General features: G+C 40.3%; 1 protein-coding gene across 1 annotated transcript; it reads right to left on the reverse strand.

Moving 5' to 3' along the window:
* Nucleotides 1-14,336: 14,336 nt before the first annotated feature.
* On the reverse strand, nucleotides 14,337-18,180 carry RPL28 (ribosomal protein L28). Its single transcript, XM_032238151.1, has 5 exons — nucleotides 18,083-18,180; nucleotides 17,018-17,110; nucleotides 16,699-16,822; nucleotides 15,290-15,408; nucleotides 14,337-14,472 (listed from the first exon to the last, which is right to left on the reverse strand). Exons 2-5 carry the CDS (start codon nucleotides 17,096-17,098, stop codon nucleotides 14,383-14,385), a joined length of 414 nt encoding a protein of 137 aa, XP_032094042.1. The 5' UTR covers nucleotides 17,099-17,110; nucleotides 18,083-18,180; the 3' UTR covers nucleotides 14,337-14,382.
* Between the last annotated feature and the right edge of the window lie 2,778 nt (nucleotides 18,181-20,958).

Consider the following 20,958-nt stretch of genomic DNA (forward strand, 5'->3'; position numbering starts at 1 on the left):
CAAAAGACATACAAGAAAAAAAACCCAGGATGATAGATATATTCAAATGAATGTATTCAAAATAAATATTAAACGATTCTAGTATCACGTGCCCAAAGACTGAATAGATAAGAGGCCTTCCACTCTTTATAAAAACAACTTTTAAATACAAAATAAAATACTGGTAGTCCTTCTTTAATGACTGCCTTATTTAGTGACTGTTTGCAGTTATGATGGTGGTGAGAAAGTAATTTTACCATCCTCTCATTTACAGGTCTGTAAAGTAAAGAAAAGTAGAAGATCATAAGCATAGTCAAAATTTCAATTAGCAACTGCTTTGCTAAACACCCAATTGTGCTTGCTAAATGAGAACTAAATGTATATATATATATATATACTCAGTTTTTCTTTTGCCATTGTGTCAAAAAAGTATTACATATTCATGCATATTTTGTCAGGATCCTTTTGGGGTAGTTTCTGTTTCAAGTCACTGCAAATATGCATTTATGCATCTTATGCTCACACATGTTTATATACCATTCTCAATAACCAGCCCCTTCCTTTTTTTCCATTGCAATGATGGAGATCTCCTTTCCCAAAAAAGGGAAGATGATTGGATAAACTTCACATTCCTGGATAAAAAAAAAAAGGATTGTTTGTGATTATTAAAGATATCCTTTTGTGGAAAAGTATCTCTACTTTTATTCACAGATGATGCTATGTTGATCAAAAACTCAAAAGATTTTCAGCAAATGTGGATAGATTACAGAATGAAACAAAGAGTGTGGTTCTAGCAATTAATGAATTAAAGACCAAGGTATTGTATTTGATAGGGAAAATGTTTAAATGCAAGTTAAACAGAAATGGTGGAAAACTAGAGCAATGTTTCTTAACCTTGACAAATTTAAACTATGTGGACTTCAACTCCCAGAATTCCCCAGCCAAAAGAAGAGTGAATGGTTTGCAAGAAAGAGAAAGATGGAGAATGTGATGGTTGGTTGGAATTGATAAGATCCTCCCCGCCCCCCGCCCCAAAAATGACAATTTTAAAAACCAAAGGCAAGCTATGAAGAAGTGTACAGACACAATTTCATAATAGTTATGGAAAAATATATCTAGTCCTCGACTTACAACTATTTGTTTAATGACAATTTGAATTTACAATGGCACTAAAAAAAAGTACCTTATGGACCATTTTCAGACGATCCTTGCAGCATCCCCATGGTCACCAAAATTTGGACGCTAGACAACCAGCATATATTTATGACGGTTGAAGTGTCCTGGGGTCATGAAATCACCATTTCTGATCTTTTCACAAGAAAAATAACCATGATACTACCGTTTTTTCCCCAAAATAAGACAGCGTCTTACTTTCTTTTGACCCCCAAAATAAGTGCTTGGCCTTATTTTGGGGGAGATCTTATTATTTTTGAGGTGCAGGAGGGGGCGAGCGTGGTCACCTCATGGCTGCTGCTGTGTTGCAATATTTTCAGGGAGGGCTTATTTTCACGCATGAGCTCAAAAGCCTGATAGGGCTTATTATCCGGGGAGGTCTTATTTCCAGGGAAACAGGGTAATAACTGCAGTGTTTCGCTTCACAACTGTGTCAAGAAAGGATGTAAAATGGGGTAAAATTCAATTAACAACTGTCTTCCTAACAGAAATGTTGACTTCAATTGTGGTCGTAATTCGAGGACTATCTGTAATGAAAGGGGTTGGCACAAACTAGCTTCAAATGTCCTCCTCTCCTCGCCCTCCTTTTAATTGCATTGCTTTATGTTGTCTTGCATAAGGCACAGTTTGTACAGGGCTGAACCAAGCCAGTGCATTTGCTCCCAGCAAGATCTTTTCAGTCCGAAGTAGCACTATTCAGGCATAATGGGATGAGCGCTGTGGCTGTTGCTTTGCAAATTAAGACTTCTTACCTTAGGGCTAGAAATTGGCCCGCACCTTCCAGTGAAGGCAAGATTCCAAGAGGAAAGGAAAATTCTCCCCTCCCAATCCTGGGCCACGCAGATAGCCTTGCACAAACCCCTTTGGGGCTGGCTCAATCTCTGCCATCTTGGTGCCCTTTTATAAACAGCCGGAGCTTATCGCTCCGTTCATAGAGTCTCTCCCAGGTCAGCGCATTGTTCCGAGAGCACGGCCCCATTTCCTGCTGATGAATGACACACTCCTCCAGGCCTGGCGGGGTCTCTGCCTAGAAGCTGTTCAGAGCAGAAGGAAAATCAGAAACACAAACATCCACCCACATTTTTCCTCCTTCCATCCTAGCAGGCCAGCCCAAGGTTCATTCGGTCACTGCATTGTACTCATTGTCCAGCTTTGTTCCCAGAAGCCGTGTGTGGCTTCTTTCAGCTTTTGCAGGTGCACCAATGTTTATGGATGCTGAATAAAGCCATCCATAGGAGGACCAGGAAGAAATTTTAACTCAGAGGGTCTTCCTGCTGGGAAAACTCAAGTTTCATCTGCTTAACTGGTGGTTTGCCTGCAGTACAATAATTTCCTAGAATGACACAAAGGGTAATAACCTATTTTCCTAGCCTGGTGGGATTTTTTTTTAGCTAAACTGGCTTGCACACCAGGGGTGGTATTCAGCAGGTTCTGACCAGTTCTGGAGAACCAGTAGCTGAAATTTTGAGTAGTCATATACACACACATACATATATATATATATATATATATATATATATATATATATATATATATATATATATATATATATATATATATATATATATATATATATATATATATATATATATATATATATATATATATATATATATATATATATATACTTAAAGTCACAACCCCTGGTATGCCCAAGTATGGGAGGAAGGTCACACTTCCACTCTCTGTCATTAGGCTCGTCACAAGAGTCCACAAGAGCACAGGTTCGATTCCCAAAAACTTGGGTATGGCTAGCTGATGAGAGCTAAATAGCTTGAAATAGATCTATACTAGTCTCCCTTTATTTTATTTATCAGCATAAATATAACAAATGTAACAAAAAAGGCAACAGTAAAAAAATATTGGGTTTCTGTCTGGATGGACTCTTGTGACGAGCCTAATGACAGAGAGTGGAAGTGTGACCTTCCTCCCATACTTGGGCATACCAGGGGTTGTGACTTTAAGTATATACCTCCCACCCTGGCTGGCTGATAAAAGGAGTCGTTCTCTGTAGCTCAAATGGTTAACTCCCTGCCTGGGAGGCAATAGAGCACAGGTTCGATTCCCAAAAACTTGGGTATGGCTAGCTGATGAGAGCTAAATAGCTTGAAATAGATCTATACTAGTCTCCCTTTATTTTATTTATCAGCATAAATATAACATATATATATATATATATATATATATATATATATATATATATATGTATGTATGTATGTATGTATGTATGTATGTATGTATGTATGTATGTATATATATGTTTTCTGAGGTTTTCGCGGGTGTTAGTATGTAGGTCTCTAGTTGTTCGGGTTTTCTCCCGCGTAGAATTGGAGATGTCTTGGCGACGTTTCGACGAAGTCACATTCGTCATCTTCAGGCTGCTGCTGACTACTTCAGGTTTGGTGTTTCACACTACTCCTGGAAACACCAAACCTGAAGTAGTCAGCAGCAGCCTGAAGATGACGAATGTGACTTCGTCGAAACGTCGCCAAGACATCTCCAATTCTACGCGGGAGAAAACCCGAACAACTAGAGACCTACATATATATATATATATATATTCATTCCCATTTCCTCACTTTCCCTATATAGATAGTCCTTCACTTACAGTATAACCACAGTACAACCCCAAATTTCAGTTGCTAAGCAAGGCTGTTGTTAAGCAGGTTTTCATTTTACAACCTTTTGCCACAGTTGTTAAATGAATCATGGAGTTGTTAAGTGAATCTGACTCCTGCCCCATTGCTTGTCGGAAGCCAATTGGGAAGGTGATCGCATGACCCCAGGATACTGCAACCATGAAAAATACATAATTAATTTGCCCAGTGCCCAAATTTTGATCAAGTGACCATGGGGCTGCTCATGGTTATAAGTGTGAAACCTGGTCATAAGCCACTTTTTGCAATGCCGTTGTAACTTCTGACAGTCACTAAAGAAATAGTTTTAAGTGGAGGTTTACTTGTAGATGCTCACCCAGGCAAGAATCAGACCTAACAGCCCATATTTTAGTTTTACTGACATTGCTAAGATTGCCAGATACCAGCACCTGAGCTTGACAAAAAAAAAATCCTTCAGCGAAGTGCATCTTATAATAATTACATATTACCTCATTGCACAACTCATATGAACGGTAATAAACCCCACTATTATGCATTCATTTTACTGGTGTGTCTTTTAAAAAAAAACAACCACTTTGCAGTTTCTATAATCTTCCTCTCCCAAACAGCAGCTGCATCTATTGGCATTTACAGCTTAATAAATTATTAAGGCAGAGAAAACCTTTCTCAAAATATGAAAGAACAAACCCTCAAGGGGGAAAAAAGGGAGTTTGATGTGCAGCAAGGCTTGAAAAATGGTGAATGAATTTTTATTACTAAGTCAGATTCCCATTTTTATATCATTAGCTTACCCATATCTTAATATTTTCTATCACATTATCCTCCAAATCTAATCAAGACTCTTTGATTAGATTAATAATTGCCATTTTCACCTCCCCTGCTGGGATGAGGACAGAAATTTTGTGGTTTTTTAAAATGGAAAATGGTGAATTCCCCCTTCCCTTTCAAGTTATCAATATGCTCGTCTCATCCCCAGCTGCAATGTCAGTGAATAAGCTTCCTATGATATGAGAAACAGATATAATTGTGAGCTTCTGGGGAAAACAGTAGGATCAGGATATTGTAAAATAAAAACTGGGATTCTGCCATCTTTAAAAAAAAAACCACCAAGGGCTTAAGAGAATTTTCTGCTACAGAAAGCGCTCTTTTTTTTACTTAATGTTATTCTTTGCAACACTGCAAAGTTCCTTTTCAAAATAGGGCAAGCAGAATATCATTCAATCATCTCCACCTGTGGATTTGGCTCACTTCCTGATCTTAAACACAGCAGTCTAAATAAGGCACAGGAAAGGGACCTGATTTGCAGAATTATTATTCACTGCATACACGTTCAGCTGCTGTTGGCAACGTGAGGTAAATAAATCTGCTCCACCAGGTTACCTCAACATCAGTACCGGCCACCAATCCAGGAGGACTGGCAACCATTTTGTCCTCTATTTGTCCTAGCCCACCACTTGGGAAATTTATGGCCATTTTCTTTCCTGTGATGCATCCAAAGTAGTAATTTCTGACTTGTGGTTAATACAGGTGGGGCTCTTCTCTTCACCGCCTGTGCTTCATTCTATCATAAGCAAATTCATTGACATTGTGTTGCATAGGGCAGTGTTTTTCAACCTTTTTTGTGCAAAGGCACACTTTTTTCATGAAAAAAATCACGAGGCACACCACCATTAGAAAATGTTAAAAAAATTTAACTCTGTGCCTATATTGTAGTTCCCCAACATTAGGTTGTAATTCCCTGTGTACTGCCCCACTTCGGTGCTCGGAACACTGAAGGAGATGCGCCGCTGGTAACACTTACCAAGTTGACAGCGCGCGTTCTCCTCGCTGCTCTGGTCCTCCGCGATTGTTGCTATGGGCGCACGCATGGGACATCAGTGACGTCCCTGCGTGCGCTACCTCCCGGCGGTCCCCGCGTTTTTAAAGTAAATGCGGGGCCGCAGGGACTTAATAGAGGCATCCCTGTGTCCCGAAAGCAACTTTCGGGACACAGAGATGTCCCGAGACAAAAACACTCGGCGGGTGTTTTTCCTACGGCACACCTTACACTATGTCACGGCACACTAGTGTGCCGCGGCACAGTGGTTGAAAAACACTGGCATAAGGTACTACTGTCCTCCACTGAGCCTTTCCCCCCCTCTCTTGTTTTACTGATAAAATAGCAAACTTTTTAAAAAATCAAAGGGATGGCAAAAAAGCTAAATGTTCTGGGTTTTTAAAAAAAATAAAATGGTGTAAAACTGGACTTTTCTCTATTTAAGAATCTTACTGATGATTGAACTTTTATTTCATCCAGAAATTAATTGGAGTTTCTCCTTCCAGCCAAGGTACCTGGATGAATAGTAAAACTGCTATTTTGCACACACCAGGTAGGCAGGTGACGAGTATAATGAGGGATCAATGGAGGGAAACCTGGTGCAAGTAGTCCTCATCTTAAGATCACAATTGAGCCCAAAATTTCTGTTCTTAAATAAGACATTTCTTAAGTGAGTTTTGCCCCATTTTACAACCTTTCTTGCAATAGTTATTAAGTGAATCACTGCAGTTAAGTGAATCTGGGTTTCCATTGACTTTCCTTGTCAGAAGATCCCAAAAGGTGATCACATGACTTTGGGACACAGCAATTCTCATAAGTATGAGATAGTTGACAAGCATCTGAATTTTGATAAGGATGCTGCAAATGTTGCAACTGTGAAAAAGGATCAGGTCATTTTTTTCAGTGCCATTGTAGCTGAATGGTCACTAAACAAACTGTTGTAAGCCGAGGACTGCCTGTAAAAGGTGTGCTAATAGAAACCACATTCCTCAAAGACCCACTTAGTAATTGACATTTACTTTCCCAGCCAGGATGGGAAGGGTAAAGAAGCAAGGAACTACAAAATTAGGTAGGGGAGAGCATAGAAAATGTGTTTAAGAAGACTACTAGGCCATCATTATGGCCACAGCAAAGGAAGGGGCTGAAATCCTGCGAAGGATTTCTCTAACTTGCTTTGCTTCCACCCACTTTAGGCACAGGAGTCCAGGAGCTTAAATCTGTAATGTTGTTGTTGGTGGTGGTGGTAGAGAAACACCCTGAATTAGCAGCCCCAAACTGCAAGCAACCTAGAATTAAGGAGAAATTTCCTGAGGGTTAGAACAATTAATCAATGGAACAATTTGCCTCCAGAAGTTATGAATACTCCAACACTGGAGTTTTTAAAGAAGAGATTGGACAACCATTTGTCTGAAATGGTATAGGGCAGTGATGGCAAACCTTTTCGGCACGGAGTGCTCAAACTGGAATGTGAGCACCAGTAGTGGGCTGCAGGTGGCATGCCCTGGTACGGGCGTACCGGAGCCTATCCGGAGCACCAGTACCATTCCGGTAGTGCTCCTGAGGGCCTACCTGTCCACCTGAGCTCCTTACCTGTACTTTAAAGCTTTGGTGCTTCCGCGCCTGCACATGGTGCATACAGCGCCTGCGTGATGCTCTCCCGAGCAGCTGGAGTATTGCAGAGGCTTGCGGGAATGTTGCAGGCAAGTATGACGCATGTGTGCACCATGTATGTGCGTGCATGCGCTGCACGCATCCATGTGGGTAATGCCGGGGCTGTTCCAACCATACTGGTTGGAACGGAATCCAGAACCCACCACCGTTGAGCACCCTCGGAGCACTGGAAACCCGAAGACCAGGTGGCCGCAGCTTGTCTTCGGGTTTCTCATGCTCTGGCATGTGCAAAGACCAAGTGGCCAATATGCATATGTGTGCCAGAAACCAGAAGAGCAGATGGCGACGGCACATGTGCCCAGAGAGGCCTCTGCATGCCACCTCTGGCACGCATGCCATAGGTTCACCATCACGGGTATAGGGTTTCCTGCCTGAGCAGGGGATTGGACTAGAAAACCTCCAAGCCCCTTCCAACTCTGTTATTCTGTTTCGTAGTGAACTTTGCAAGGTAGAGATTGAAGAAAAACAAGCAGGGACGATGGACATTATCCTGTGTTCCTCAGCTAGTTACACATGTATAGGTAGACCTCAATTTACAACCATGATTGACCCAAAAATTTATGTTGCTAAATGAGAAATTTTTAAAGTAAGTTTTGCCCCATTTTACAACTTTTCTTGCCGTGTTTGTTAAGTGAATCACTGCAGTTGTTAAATTAGGAACATGATTGTAAAGTGAATCTGGGTTCCTCATTGACTTTGCTTATCAGAAGATCGCAAAAGGGGATCACATGACACACCCCAGGACACTGCAGCCGTCATAAATGTGAGTCCGTAGCCAAGCATTTAAATTTTGATCACATATCCATGGAGATGCTGCCAACAGTCATAAGTGTGAAAAACAGTCATAAGTCACGTTTTTCAGTGCTGTTGTAATTTTGGACGATCATTAAGCGAGCTGTTGTAAGTCGACAACTACCTGTACTAGTTATTTTGAAAAGAATTCTATACCATAGCCAAAACCTCCTAGGAGCAAAACCATTTGCTTTCAATCTAGCTGCCATCTCAGTTGTGGCATCAAGGAGACTTATGAAACAGATTGATGACAAATGACCCCCTAAGTTTAAGAAAAGTCTGTCTGAAGGAGGAGCTGGTGTCTCAATGATATTTTTACCGCTGGATGGTCATTTTGGACCTAAACCGTCTCAAAGAGACGGTGACAGGGAAGAGTACGTCCTGCTGATCTCAGGGACACCGCAAAGTCCCTGATTGATCCAGGAGAATCTCTTTTTGCCTGCAACAGAAGCACAGCCATTGAAGCTGCTGAAGTTGGGACAGCTCCGGAATGGGAGGAAAACAGAAAGAGAAAGTGTGTCCATCTGGTGAGGAAATTTTATTATTATAAAAGAGACTACCCCCCAAAAAATTAAAGCTAAATTAAATTTGAAAACAGAAGAGAACAATTGGCGAAATTAAGATACATTAGACAGTGTGTTATCCTTTTTTTAAAAATTTCTTTTATGGATGGAACTTTTGCAAATGTTTCCTGTTCTTTAAATTGAACGGATTAGTTTTTCTTCTACTTTTTATATTCTTTTTTTATACCTATGTATTAATTTTCTTTTCTTATTTTTATAATGCTGGATTGGATGGGTTGTTTTTTTTTTGCTCCATTTAAGAATTTTGTTTTCTTTAAGGCTGGAATATAAAGAAGATATAAAAGAAATACAAAGAGGGCTGTAATAACAGAGGGAAAGGAAGAACACCACCACTTGGAGACTGGAGGCTTGGAAATATTGTCTTTTTTTTTTCTCTTTGATCATTTGACTTTGCATTTCAAGATTCCTCAGCTTGTTTACAGAGAGTGTTAGTGAGAAGAGCATGGGTTGTTTATACAGGTGCTCTTCAGGAGCTTTATTGGCAGCTGGAGTGGAGTGACAACAAAGCCTTGTCTTGAAAGATTATAAATAAACCTGCTTTAAATTTAATAAAAAGCTTTGAATGGCAGAGTGGCAGTGTTTACAAGTTGGAAGAATGGTGCAACATGAAAAAGAAACCTTAACATTGCAAAAGATTATGTTTGAAATTAAAAAATTATTAGACGTAACAGAGAAAATTGAGAAGAGACTGGAGAACATAGATCATAGAACAGTAAAATTTGATGGAAAAATTGAGGATGTTCATCAAATGAAGAAAGTGGAGGTCAGAGTTCTAAAAACTGAAGGAAAAAATAAACAAAGAGACAAGAAAATTGTTGATACTGATGGTGAACTGAGCGTGGTTGGAAATGGAAAGAGTGGAATATGGAAAGGGGAGATAGATGGACTGGAGCTCTACCCCAGATTCCAAAGTATAGAAGAAGAAAAGAGAGAAGAATTGATGGAACTAAGGAGAGAAGCATAGTGATAACTAAAGATTAGCTGATCGAAGAAGCAGATGGAGGGTTTCGAGCTTATACAAGATATGCAATAAGCAATAGGTTGTGAAGACAAGTCCATACAAAACTTACTAAGGAAATAATCAGAATACTAATGCCACAAATGGCAAGAGACATAGGACTGAACTATTACTGGAAAGACACAGGTTGATGTAATGAAGGCTTATAATAAAAAATTAAGTCAAATTTAGAGCATTATGTATAAAATGAAGTGATAATGGATACAGTTAAATAATTGATTGATAATAATAATAATGCATATATATGTATTGGTTTGATAAGAGGTAATTTAATATAAATTGTAAATGGTGACTAAGAAAGGAGGTTTAGAAACTCTGTTATTAAATATAACAAATTTTTATTTAGAACATGTTATAAAGATGTAATGTTATTGGATGATATTGGGAAGAGCTAATGGAATGCCATTATGTGGTTTTGCTTTAAATCTGGAATATTTTATATAAAAGGACGTAAAAACAATTATAGTCAAATGAAGGTTGAGGTATGACGATAGTTTTATATATATGTATGTATATATATATGATTTAAAATATATGATTTGATATGAATTGTAGGTGATGCCTGGGGAAGGGAAGTTTTTGTAACCAATCGACACACTTTCTACAATTTGTAATGGAAGATGGTTTTGTGGAGGTTTTTTGTGTGTTTTGTCTGTTTGTGTTTATTCAAAAATATAAAAAAAAATCTTTATAAAAAGAAAAGAAAAGTCCTGTCTGGATTCTTCTGGGACTATACAATTACAATCTCAACTTCATTGGCCTTGCAAGGATACCTTGTTGTTCTGAGCTCGGTTTTCTTGCAGACATTTAATTACCCAAACTAGGTAATATCATCAGTGCTAGTAAGGAGTGGGGTTTGTTCTCAGTTTATATTCTAGTGACTTGTCAGCGTTGAGGGGCTGGTCATAGAGGTTCTTTGGTTGAGCTGTTTACTGTTAGCTTGTTTGGTATTTCTTTGATCGGGGCATTGTTTACTTGATTGCTGGTATGATGTTAAACTTGCAGTTTATCTATGCTCGTCTGGGTGCTGATTGGTGGTGGGGAGGCGTTTGGGTCTTTTTGTTTCTTCCTTGGCTTGGCTTGTCTCTTTTGCATTATATATAGACGTTGTTGATGTCTATGTGTCTAGTGATGGATAATTTGTCAGACCGCCAGGCTTCTAGAAATTCCCTAGCGGTTTTGCCTTGGTGTAAGAGGATCAGTTTCCCAGTTCAAACTACGGTTTGGTCTGCCCATATGTTGTGAAATTAAAATTTTCTTCATATCTTAGCCAATAATAAACAGCCCAACCAAAGAACCTCTTAGACCACTGAGATGGCAAGACACTAGATCCGTGATGGCAAACCTATGGCATGCGTGCCCAAAGTGGCACACAAAGCCATGTCGCCTGCCACACACAGCCTTGCCTGTTAGTATTTGGGTTTCTGGTGTGCCTGTGCACGTGATGATTAGCTGACCTTTGCGCGTGCATGGCAGTGCAGAAAACCGTTTGTGCACATGTATGCTGGCCAGCTGATTGTCAGGTGTGCATGCATCACAAACCGGAAGTTTGGCTTTTCCGGGGCGCGATCCCTTCACATGCGTGGCTGTGCCGAAAACCATCCTGTGCATTTGTGCTGGCTAGCTGATTGTCAAACATGTATGTGAACTAGAACCTGGAAGTTGGGCTTTTCTGGAGCGTGGCCCGACGAGTGCACACACATGCACACGTTTCCGTGCGACCTTTTCGGCACTCAGTGCGATCACAGTTCGCCATCACTGCACTAATTATAAACTGAAAGCAAACCCCACTCCTTACTAACACTGATGTTTCCTAGTTTGGTTAATGAAATGTCTGCAAAACAACGAAGCTTAGAGCACGAAGGATCCCTCATTTCAACCCTGAGCATGCAGGTAGTCCTCGAATTACAAGTGTATTTAGTGACAGTTCGTAACAGGACTATTTTATACACAACGCTCTCTACATGGGGCGCTCTACATGGGGCAGCCCTTGAAGTGTTCGGAGACTCCAGCTGGTCCAGAATGCAGCCGCGCGAGCGATTGTGGGTGCACCCCGGTACACCCACGTTACACCTATCCTCCGCGAGCTGCACTGGCTACCTATTGGTCTCCGGATACGCTTCAGGGTGCTAGTTATTACTTATAAAGACCTACATGGTATTGGACCTGGGTACTTGAGAGACCGCCTTCTGCCGATTACCTCCCACAGACCCATTCGATCCCACAGATTAGGCCTCCTCCGTATTCCACCTGCCGGCCAATGTCGGCTGGCGACTACTTGGAGGAGGGCCTTCTCTGTGGCTGCTCCGGCCCTTTGGAACGAGCTCCCCGTGGAGATTCGGACCCTCTCCACCCTTCGGGCCTTCCGGACGGCCGTGAAGACCTGGCTGTCCCAGCAAGCCTGGGGTTGAGTCCGTCCCCCCCACTCGAATTTGCTGTGTCTGTTGTGCTTTTAAATTGTTCGTATTGTCTGATTGTTTTTGTCTTACTTTTTGTAATTTCCCCTCCCTTGGCTTTTGTTCAGCCGCCCTGAGTCCCTTCAGGGAATAGGGTGGCCTACAAATTGAATAAACTCCAACTCCAAACTCCAAACAACCATTGTAGCATCCCCATGGTCACATGATCAGAATTGAGATGCTTGGCAAGTGACTCCTATTTATGACGGTTGCAATGTCCCAAGGTCATGTGATCATCTTTTTCACCCTTCTGAGAAGCAAAGTCAATGGGGAAGTCAGATTCACTTAACTGTGTTACTAACTTAACTGCAGAGATTTGCTGAACCAGAGCAAGAAAGTTCATAATATGGGGCAAAACTCACTTAACAAGTCTCACTTAGCAACATAAATTTTGGGCTCAATTGTGGTCATAAGTTCAGGATCACCTGTATTCTCCCTTATGGGCTTGCAAAGGTAATTTGCTACAGCCAGCTAAATTTTGAGGGCACATAGTGAGTCCAACGTTTCCAACAAAAGTGCCTATAGTCAAGGCTGTTTTCCAAGTTGCAATGGATGGCTGTGAAAGCTGGTTTGATGGCCTTAAGAAAGGATGAGCAACAAAGAATTGAGGCATTTGAACTCTGGTGCTGGAGAAGATTTCTGAGAGTCCCTTGGACTGCAAGGCCATCAAACTGGTCAGTCCTAGAGGAGATCAACCCTGACTGCTCCTTAGAAGGCCAAATCCTGAAGATGAAACTCAAATACTTTGGCCACCTAATGAGGACTCACTGGAGAAGTCTATTGCTGCGAAAGACTGAGGGCAAAAGAAGAAAGGGACGACAGAAAATGAGGTGGCTGGATGGAGTCACTGAAGGAGTGAGGTTAAATGGACTCGAGGATGGTAGAGGACATGGCTTGGAGGGATGTTGTCCATGGGGTTGCAATGAGTTGGACACGAATTCACAACTAACAAGTCAGTCCAATTGTTGGTCTGTCATACCTTGGTAGCTTTTAGGAAGAAAAACAGATGCTATAGGAGCAGCACAGGTTTATCCACTGGAAAGCCCATCTTTCTTTTTTGAATATCCCAGCAGCTATCCAGAGCTACCACGGCATGAGACAGCCAAGTGCACCCAATACTTATAGGTACAGAGTAAAACAATCAGGTTTCTTCATTGACTTTTGTGCATCATCTACAAAGTGTTTCCTTTGTATTTGTGTCCCCTAAGAAGGCTTCTCATCGACATTAATTACTGAGGCAAGTATAGACAATGGTACGTAAATCCAACCTCTTGAAATCTAGGGCAAAAGGATAAAACTGAAAATAAACAACTGCCTAGATCTGCTTCAGCTCTTAACTGCCACCTTATGGTTGCAAAGCCAATTAAAAAAATCTCAAATGTCACTCTCCCTGTGAGAGGTGACGTAAAGACCTTAATCCATTTCATTTTTTTCACCTTTTCTGCTAACATGCTATTTTTTAACTGCTCAGTTCCAGAGGAATAGATATTTCTATAGCAAGGAAGATTTTTAAGCAGTAAAGGGAGTTCACTTTACCAGGAATTGTATAATTGAATATAATAAGCTCAGATTGTAAAGTGAAGTCAAGAGATTGTAACTTCCACAACACAGGTATTTAACCACCAATGTGATCAGGATAAATTTAGTTTTCCTGATTTAACTGCATCCAGCAACTGAGAGGGAGCTAGCCTCCCTCTTCACGGCGTCGTTGTTGTTTAGTTCAAGGCGTCATAAAGAGGAACAAAAAAACCTACATTGATGCTTATCCTATATGGGCAACATACAGGGAAATGAACTGATTTCTGCTTTTAAAAAGCAACTCTTGTAGTTAACATAACTTTGCAAGATAAAAGAAAAAAAAGTGAGAGGGAACTATGGGTTTCTCAGATTGTTACACATATCCAGGGTTTCTCAGATTGTTACACATATCCTAGGAAAACATTTTGAAAAGGACTCTAAACTAGAGCCAGACTTCCTAAAAGGAGCAAAACCATTTCCATTCAAACTAGCTGTGGCATCAAGGAAGGTGTGAGACATAATTAAAAACAAGCGGGACTCAAAACTCAAGTTGCAAATCCCTACTAATTTTCAAATTCCATCTCATTACAGAAATAGTGATTTCTGAGACATTTATTCTATTCTCAAAACAAATGGAAATGTCCAGTTCATTTTCTTGGAGGAGAGAAGTAATCCCATGACTACAGATTTATAAATTACATTCAGACATTCTGCTTTCTGGTTGTATTCTTTTATTAGATAATTTGAGAACTGTTTTTTATGCAGTCTTGGGAGCCCGAGTCCTCTTCTTCTTCACCACCACGGGCTTCTGGCTGCGCAGAATTGCACTTGCCCGACGCAAGGCAGCCTGGAGGAGAGAGGGGAAAAAGGGGGACGTGAATAAAGTGAACTCCACATACATCTCTTCTCTCCTCAAATGCAGATTTCCTAATGTTTATACCTATGCTCTTTTTCTCATTCAACAGCATTCCTGAATCAAGCTTTTCACCTTTTTGTCAGTATGTGTACCAATTCTGATTAAACTCTTATAACCTTAAGTGAGATATGGGCGATAAAACGCCCACAACTATCAGGGTGTCTAAGCATTCTCAAAAGCATTCGCAAAAATTTGGCCGAGTCAACAAAAAATACACAAGATTTGGCTTCCAGGTTATTCAAAAACTGGGCCCAACCTGCTGAGACTGCTAAACCCAGGGACAACTTAGAGGAGTGGGAGGGTTTTTGTTTTGAGTTTGCTCCATAATTTGAAAATAGCACTAGCACTTAGAATTATATACTGCTTCAAAATGCTTTACGGCCCTCTCTAAACGGTTTAGAGTCAACATATTGTACCCAACAATCTGGGCCCCCATTTTACCAACCTCGGAAGGATGGAAGACTGAATCAACTGTGGGCCAGTGAGGACTGAACTCCTAGCAGAGCTGAACCGGCCTATAATACTGCATTCTAAGCATTGCGCCACCATGGCTCCTATACAGTATATACCTTAACAATGCCAAGGCTTAGGATTTAGGTACAAAGACTAGCATTTTGCATTCCTTTTTAGCTGGATGGAGAAGTTTGGTTTACCATAAATCACTACTATGTATTAATTGGATTAGTGGAAGCTGTAATATTCATCCAAGCCCCACTCTGCAGAGTGAGAATCCACGAGGCTGACTTACCATGCGCAGATCCTTGCGGTAATTATTCTTGCGAATAATATGGCGGAGGCTGCTGAGTGTGGCCCGTGCATTCTTGTTGATGGTGACTTTTTCATAGGAAGTGGCTGGCTTTCTCTGGCCTGAGAAGCAGAAGTATAGATTATTAATGGGGCATTGTTGGCAGGTCCTGCTAGATATACTTGGTATCTACAGTTAATGCTGGTTTTTACATGTTGTAGACCAAAATATCTTATTGCAGGAAGAGAATTTCAGAATATATCTGTTTATCCAGAGATCATTAACTATTTTAAACGATCTGCTTTGCAAAAAAAAAAAAAAAAGTACCTTTGGGACCACCATGGCTTGGGTGACTGAAAATCTCTTTAGGTACTGCTTTGCAAATTTAAGATTTAATTTAGAAGCATTTTTGACATGTTAAGTTGTATTTTTGAATGGCTCAGAATCATTGTGAAATCTAATAGTTATTTCTGGTTCCACAAAACTGAGGTAAATATAAATTCTGCACTTTACATGCAGACTTGGGTAACTTCTTTTGCCCTTTGAGCTTCCATCACTCTGCATTATCTATGGCTCAAGATCACATAATTTCTATCCTTTCCGGAATTGCCTAAAAAATGAAATTCAATGTGGAGAAAAGTAAGATTTTACATTTAGGCTGGGAAAACCAAATGCACAGGCATAGTATAGGTGGTACTGGCTCAATGGCAGCTAATTGTGAGAGATTTTGGAGCCCTAATAAACAATCACTTAAATATGAGCCAATAGTGGGCAGCAGCAGCCAAAAAAGCCAATGCAATCCTAGGCTACATTAACAAAGGGTTAGAACCAAGATCACATGAATTAGTATTAGTAATGCTTTATAAGGCCTTGGTAAGATCACACTTAGAATACTGCAATTTTGGTCACCATATTGTAAAAAAGATATAGACTCTGTAAAGAGTGCAAAGAAGAGCAACTAAGATGATTAGGAAGCTGGATGCTAAAACATGTGATGAACGGTTGCAGGAATTGGGGTTTGTCTAGTGAAAAGAAGGACTAGGAGTGAATAATAGCAGTGATTTAATATTTGAAGGGCTGCCACAAAGAAGAGGTCAACCTATTTTCCAAAGTACCAGAACGCAAGACAGGAAAAAATGGGTGGAAAATATTGAAGGAGAAAAGCAAGCTAGAACTAAGCAGGAATTTCCTAAAATTGAGAAGAATTAACCAGTGGAACGGTTTGCCTTCAGAAGTGGTGCTCTATCCCTGGAGGCTTTCAAGAAGAGACTAGGCAGCCACTTGTCTGGAATAATATCAGGTTTCCAGCTTGAGCAGAGGGTTGGACTAGAAGACCTCTGAGGTTGCTTCCAACTTATTTTGTTCCGCCTTCTCTGCTCAGTAGGAATTTGATTTAAGCGGAGAATACCCACCTGCACGCTTCTTAAGGACTACAACAATACCCTTTCCATCAGCAGCTGGTTCTACTCCTACTGTCTTGCGATGTATCAGACCATTGTAGCGGAAGGAGTTACGGGCCTTCAGGTTGTTGGGCTCCTTTAAAGAAAGAAAAACACTTTTAGAATTCCTTGTAACTTATAATGAAAGGTTTTGCAAGCTCAAGGCAGAATCATTTATTTGAAAACAAATATATGTGGAAAAAAGTAGATTCAAAGTCCAGGAAAGCCTAACAACACCCTAGAATTATTTGCAAGAAGGCTGTTGGTTTTGAAGATAGTAGATGTGGCTCACCGTGCTGTAAGTTTGCTTGTTCCTTTTAATAAGGAAACTTGAGCAGTTGCGAACAATCATCCATTGCAGATGAGCAGACATTGTGGAGAATTCCTGGGAAGGAAAGACCAAACAGACATTCAGTTCATTTAATTTCAAAATCCCAGCACTGAGTGATTTGTTTTGAAGTCCAACAAGTATTCTTATTCCTTTCAATACAGAATATATATATGTTTAATGCCACTGCTACTTGCATTTCAAGTTTATGCTTCCTATCTGATATTCTATGCAGTTTAATTTTTTTCTAGGTCTTTCAAAGGAATATAAAATAATGTAGTTTTCTCCAACTCAATATTCTATATTCCCAATTCCCATGTTTTTCATGCTATTTGAGGACTCCAGAATTGAACATCTTGTAAAGATTATTTTTAAAAATGAAGAATCTAACTGAAACATAAAAAATTGACAATTTGAATAAAAGGCATCCTCTGCCAATAAGCGTTACAAGATTTTACTCTCTTTCAGATATTTCAGCAAAACCGAAACAGTGGTATGTATGAAAATAAATACTTAAGGGTAACTTTCTCCCATAATTTTCCTTCCAACTAAGAATTCACATTAAAGCAAATGTTACTTTAAAAAAAATAAACGCTTCCCTACAAAAAATGAAGCAGACCACCAGGTATCCGCTCGCCTAATATGTAATTTAACTGCCAACATTACAAAAGACGCGAAGGCATGTTTTAAAAAGGGAGGAAACACTCCACACCCTAAGAGAAGCCTAAGCCTAAGAGAAACAGCGTTCAGCTCAAGGCGTAATTCCTTAAAAATAAATCCCACTGAGTTTCAGTGAATCCATTTTTAATAACTTTAAATCTGAGATTGAATATTAAGGGGGGAGGGGGCACATTCATTTGTCTTCCTGGGCATCTGAATTCATAACACATGGAGACGACGGATTAATATTTTCGACCATGTGGCGCCTTTCTAACAGTCCCTCACAAGAATCCGTCCTTCTCCCCCATTTCTTTGGGCCCCCACACTGCAGCGTCTTCCCTTTGGAGAAACACGCGGCCTACACCTCACCCTCTTGTCGATACTGCGACCGGAAGCGGAAAAAGAAGGGCTGAGCCGCTGCGAAGGGGTTTTATAGGCCTATCAATCAAGCTCCGCCTCCTTTGAACTCCAGTCTCTTCCGCTCTGCAATCGCAAAGCATTTCCGGCCCACGATTGAAAGGCTTTCCCCGCCTGAGCCACCCATCCGGGGGGGGGGGAGGGAGGGGGGGATGATCCACAAAGCAGTTTCATCATAGAGATGTCAAGGTTAGAGTGGCAACAACTAGAGAGGCCCAGAAAATGGCCTCTTTCGGAAATGATCGGATTCGCTTCGGGGAGTCTCGGAAACGAATCGGGTCACTTCGGCGATAGTTTCGGAGGAGCTCGATAGTCGGTCGAAAACGGCCCTCCGTGAGTTCTCAGAAAGTCACGTGGGTAGGAAAAAGTTCGGAATTTATTTTCATTCATGGCAATAGAACGTTGAGAAACTTTGAGAGGCGAACACCCGCGATTCGGGACCAATCAGAAACCGCCGGAAATGTTTCCCCGGTCATATACTCGAATCCGTTCGTGCCCCTCATACAATAGGAAGTGTGTATTGTTTACCTCGTTCCTTCGTTGAATTGTTGTCTTTTGCAGATGCGTAGGCCAATATTTAGTTTTGAGCCCTGGAGCAGCATATTGCGAATTGAAAAAATAGGTTTTTTTAAAAAAAAAATGTAGTAATCATTGGGTTAATACACCCGGGCTAGGAATTCTGGGAATTGTATTCCTAATAGATATGGAAAGTTCCACAGTTGTTACATAAGGAGGTTACTTAGACCAGGAGGGGGATCTAAAAGATCAATTAGTCCAATTTACCAGGACATTGTCTTTATTTTAAAATAAAATCATTGAATTTCGTTAACTTGACCATGTTGAATTTTTGGGATGGTTACAGCAATTTATTTATTATGAAATTTACATGCTATTCATTTTGCCAAAGGTGATTCTGTAGCTTAACAGTCATTCAATTAAATATACATTATAAAGCATTACAGCAATAAATAGGGATTTAAATTTAAAAATTCAGTTAAAATAAAATTGACAAGGAGGGAGATGGAGGGAGCAAAGTGTGGTCACGCATTAAAGGTAAAGGTTCCCATCACACATATGTGCTAGTCATTCCCGACTCTAGGGGGCGGTGCTCATCTCCGTTTCAAAGCTGAAAGAGCCAGAATGACTAAACACCGAAGACATACGGAACACTGCTACCTTCCCACCAAAGGTGGTTCCTACTTTTTCTACTTGCATTTTTACATGCTTTCGAACTGCTAGGTTGGCAGAAGCTGGAACAAGTAACAGGAGCTCACTCCATGACGCAGCACTAGGGATTCTAACTGCTGACCTTTCTGATCAACAAGCTCAGTGTCTTAGCCACTGTGTCCCTAATTATCCATTAGCTATCTCAAAATGTCATACTCCAGTGGGACACATGCCAACAATTCCCTGTGTTGACTAATTTACGTATTAAATTTATATCTTTCATTCAAAACATTTAGCCTTTTTCTCACTCTAACAATAAGCCTGTGAGGTAGGCTGGTGTATGTGAGAGAGTAACTTGTCCAAAGCTGAAATCTATAGAAAGAAACTTTTGGGTTTTGGCAGAATGTAAGGCAAAAATAATTTTTCAATGGTGGGTTGAGCCCAGAAAATAGATTTGAGTATAGATTTGCAAAGTTTTTTCCTAGTAGATCCATCTGATTATTCCAAAAATTTGCAATTTTCTGCTCCTGTCAAATATTTTCCAATGCAAAAGAAAGGACTAGGAAGAGGGATTTAGTATTCAGCCCAGCCTTCCTTTCCTCCAGGCAAATCTGTACAAATCCCCCCAAATTATTACATCAGCTAATCCCATATGTCCTGTTACTCCACAACCAGAAAGTTCAGACTGGAAAAATGGGATTGACCATTAGATGGCAACAGAGAGTTACTCAAAGATCTTTGCTGTCACCTAGTGGTTTCTGAAATTTTGCAGACTGAAAGTATTCCATGAATTGATGATCCCCAAGATTTGTGTGAGATACTGTGGGGTAGTTGGGAAATTAACAGAATAAAATTTAGGCATAAAGAACTATGAGGATAGGAGTTTATTAGTGATATGTTCTAAATCACAGCTCTCCATATACAGTAGTGGCCAAAATTGTGGAAACCTTTTGGGAAAAGTGTATACAGTATTGTTTGATGGCTAATAACACCACTTTTTTTGAAGTAATACCATAAAATTATCCTCTGTCCATGTAAGATGGGTTTTAGCCCAGTTTAGTCTTTTCAACCTTTGTTTGAGAGATAATAGTGGCTTTTTTTGTGCAATTCTAGATTTTAGGCCAAATTCCTGCAGTCTGCATTGAATAGTCCTTGCATTCAACTTCACATTGCATTGCGCCATTTCATCTTGTATACCTCCAGATGGTTTTCTTGTCACATAGGCACATTCTCTTAATTCATCTATCATCACTTGGTGTTGTGCACCTTTTTTTGCCTTTACCAGAGTGGTTTTGTAGTGACTGAGTCTCCTTATATGTCTTCAAAAACTTAGAAATGCCACATTTGGTTAAGTTTCCACCAATTTTTCTTCTAATTTCTTTATAACTGTAGCCCTGTTCCCTTAATAATACTATTTGTTGTGTCCAAGCCATGGTGACCACGCAGTGTCAATCAGCACCAGCAGGTGCCATGATTGGCTGGTTCATGTGGGCGTCATCAGCGGGAGTTAGCGTTGTTCTGATTGGTTGCTGGTTTGATAGCTGCACTATAAATAGCTGTCAAACCGGAGTTCTCTATTCTGTTCACATTAGATTGTTGTAGTTAACCAATAAAGGGTGTTGTTCCAGAAAGATCGCCTCAATCTTTCCATGTTACGCTGA

The sequence above is a fragment of the Thamnophis elegans genome, chromosome Z (genome assembly GCF_009769535.1).
Source record: "Thamnophis elegans isolate rThaEle1 chromosome Z, rThaEle1.pri, whole genome shotgun sequence".
NCBI lineage: Eukaryota > Metazoa > Chordata > Lepidosauria > Squamata > Colubridae > Thamnophis > Thamnophis elegans.

What these genes read in the sequence shown, in the direction of transcription:
- RPL28 (XM_032238151.1), bottom strand. Translation starts at nt 17,098, where the DNA reads ATGTCTGCTCATCTGCAATGGATGATTGTTCGCAACTGCTCAAGTTTC. An exon ending in ACAAGCAAACTTACAGCACG is followed by an intron (nt 16,823 to 17,017) that starts GTGAGCCACATC and finishes CTTTCTTTAAAG; the next exon opens with GAGCCCAACAACCTGAAGGC. An exon ending in ACCGCAAGGATCTGCGCATG is followed by an intron (nt 14,473 to 15,289) that starts GTAAGTCAGCCT and finishes TCTCTCCTCCAG; the next exon opens with GCTGCCTTGCGTCGGGCAAG.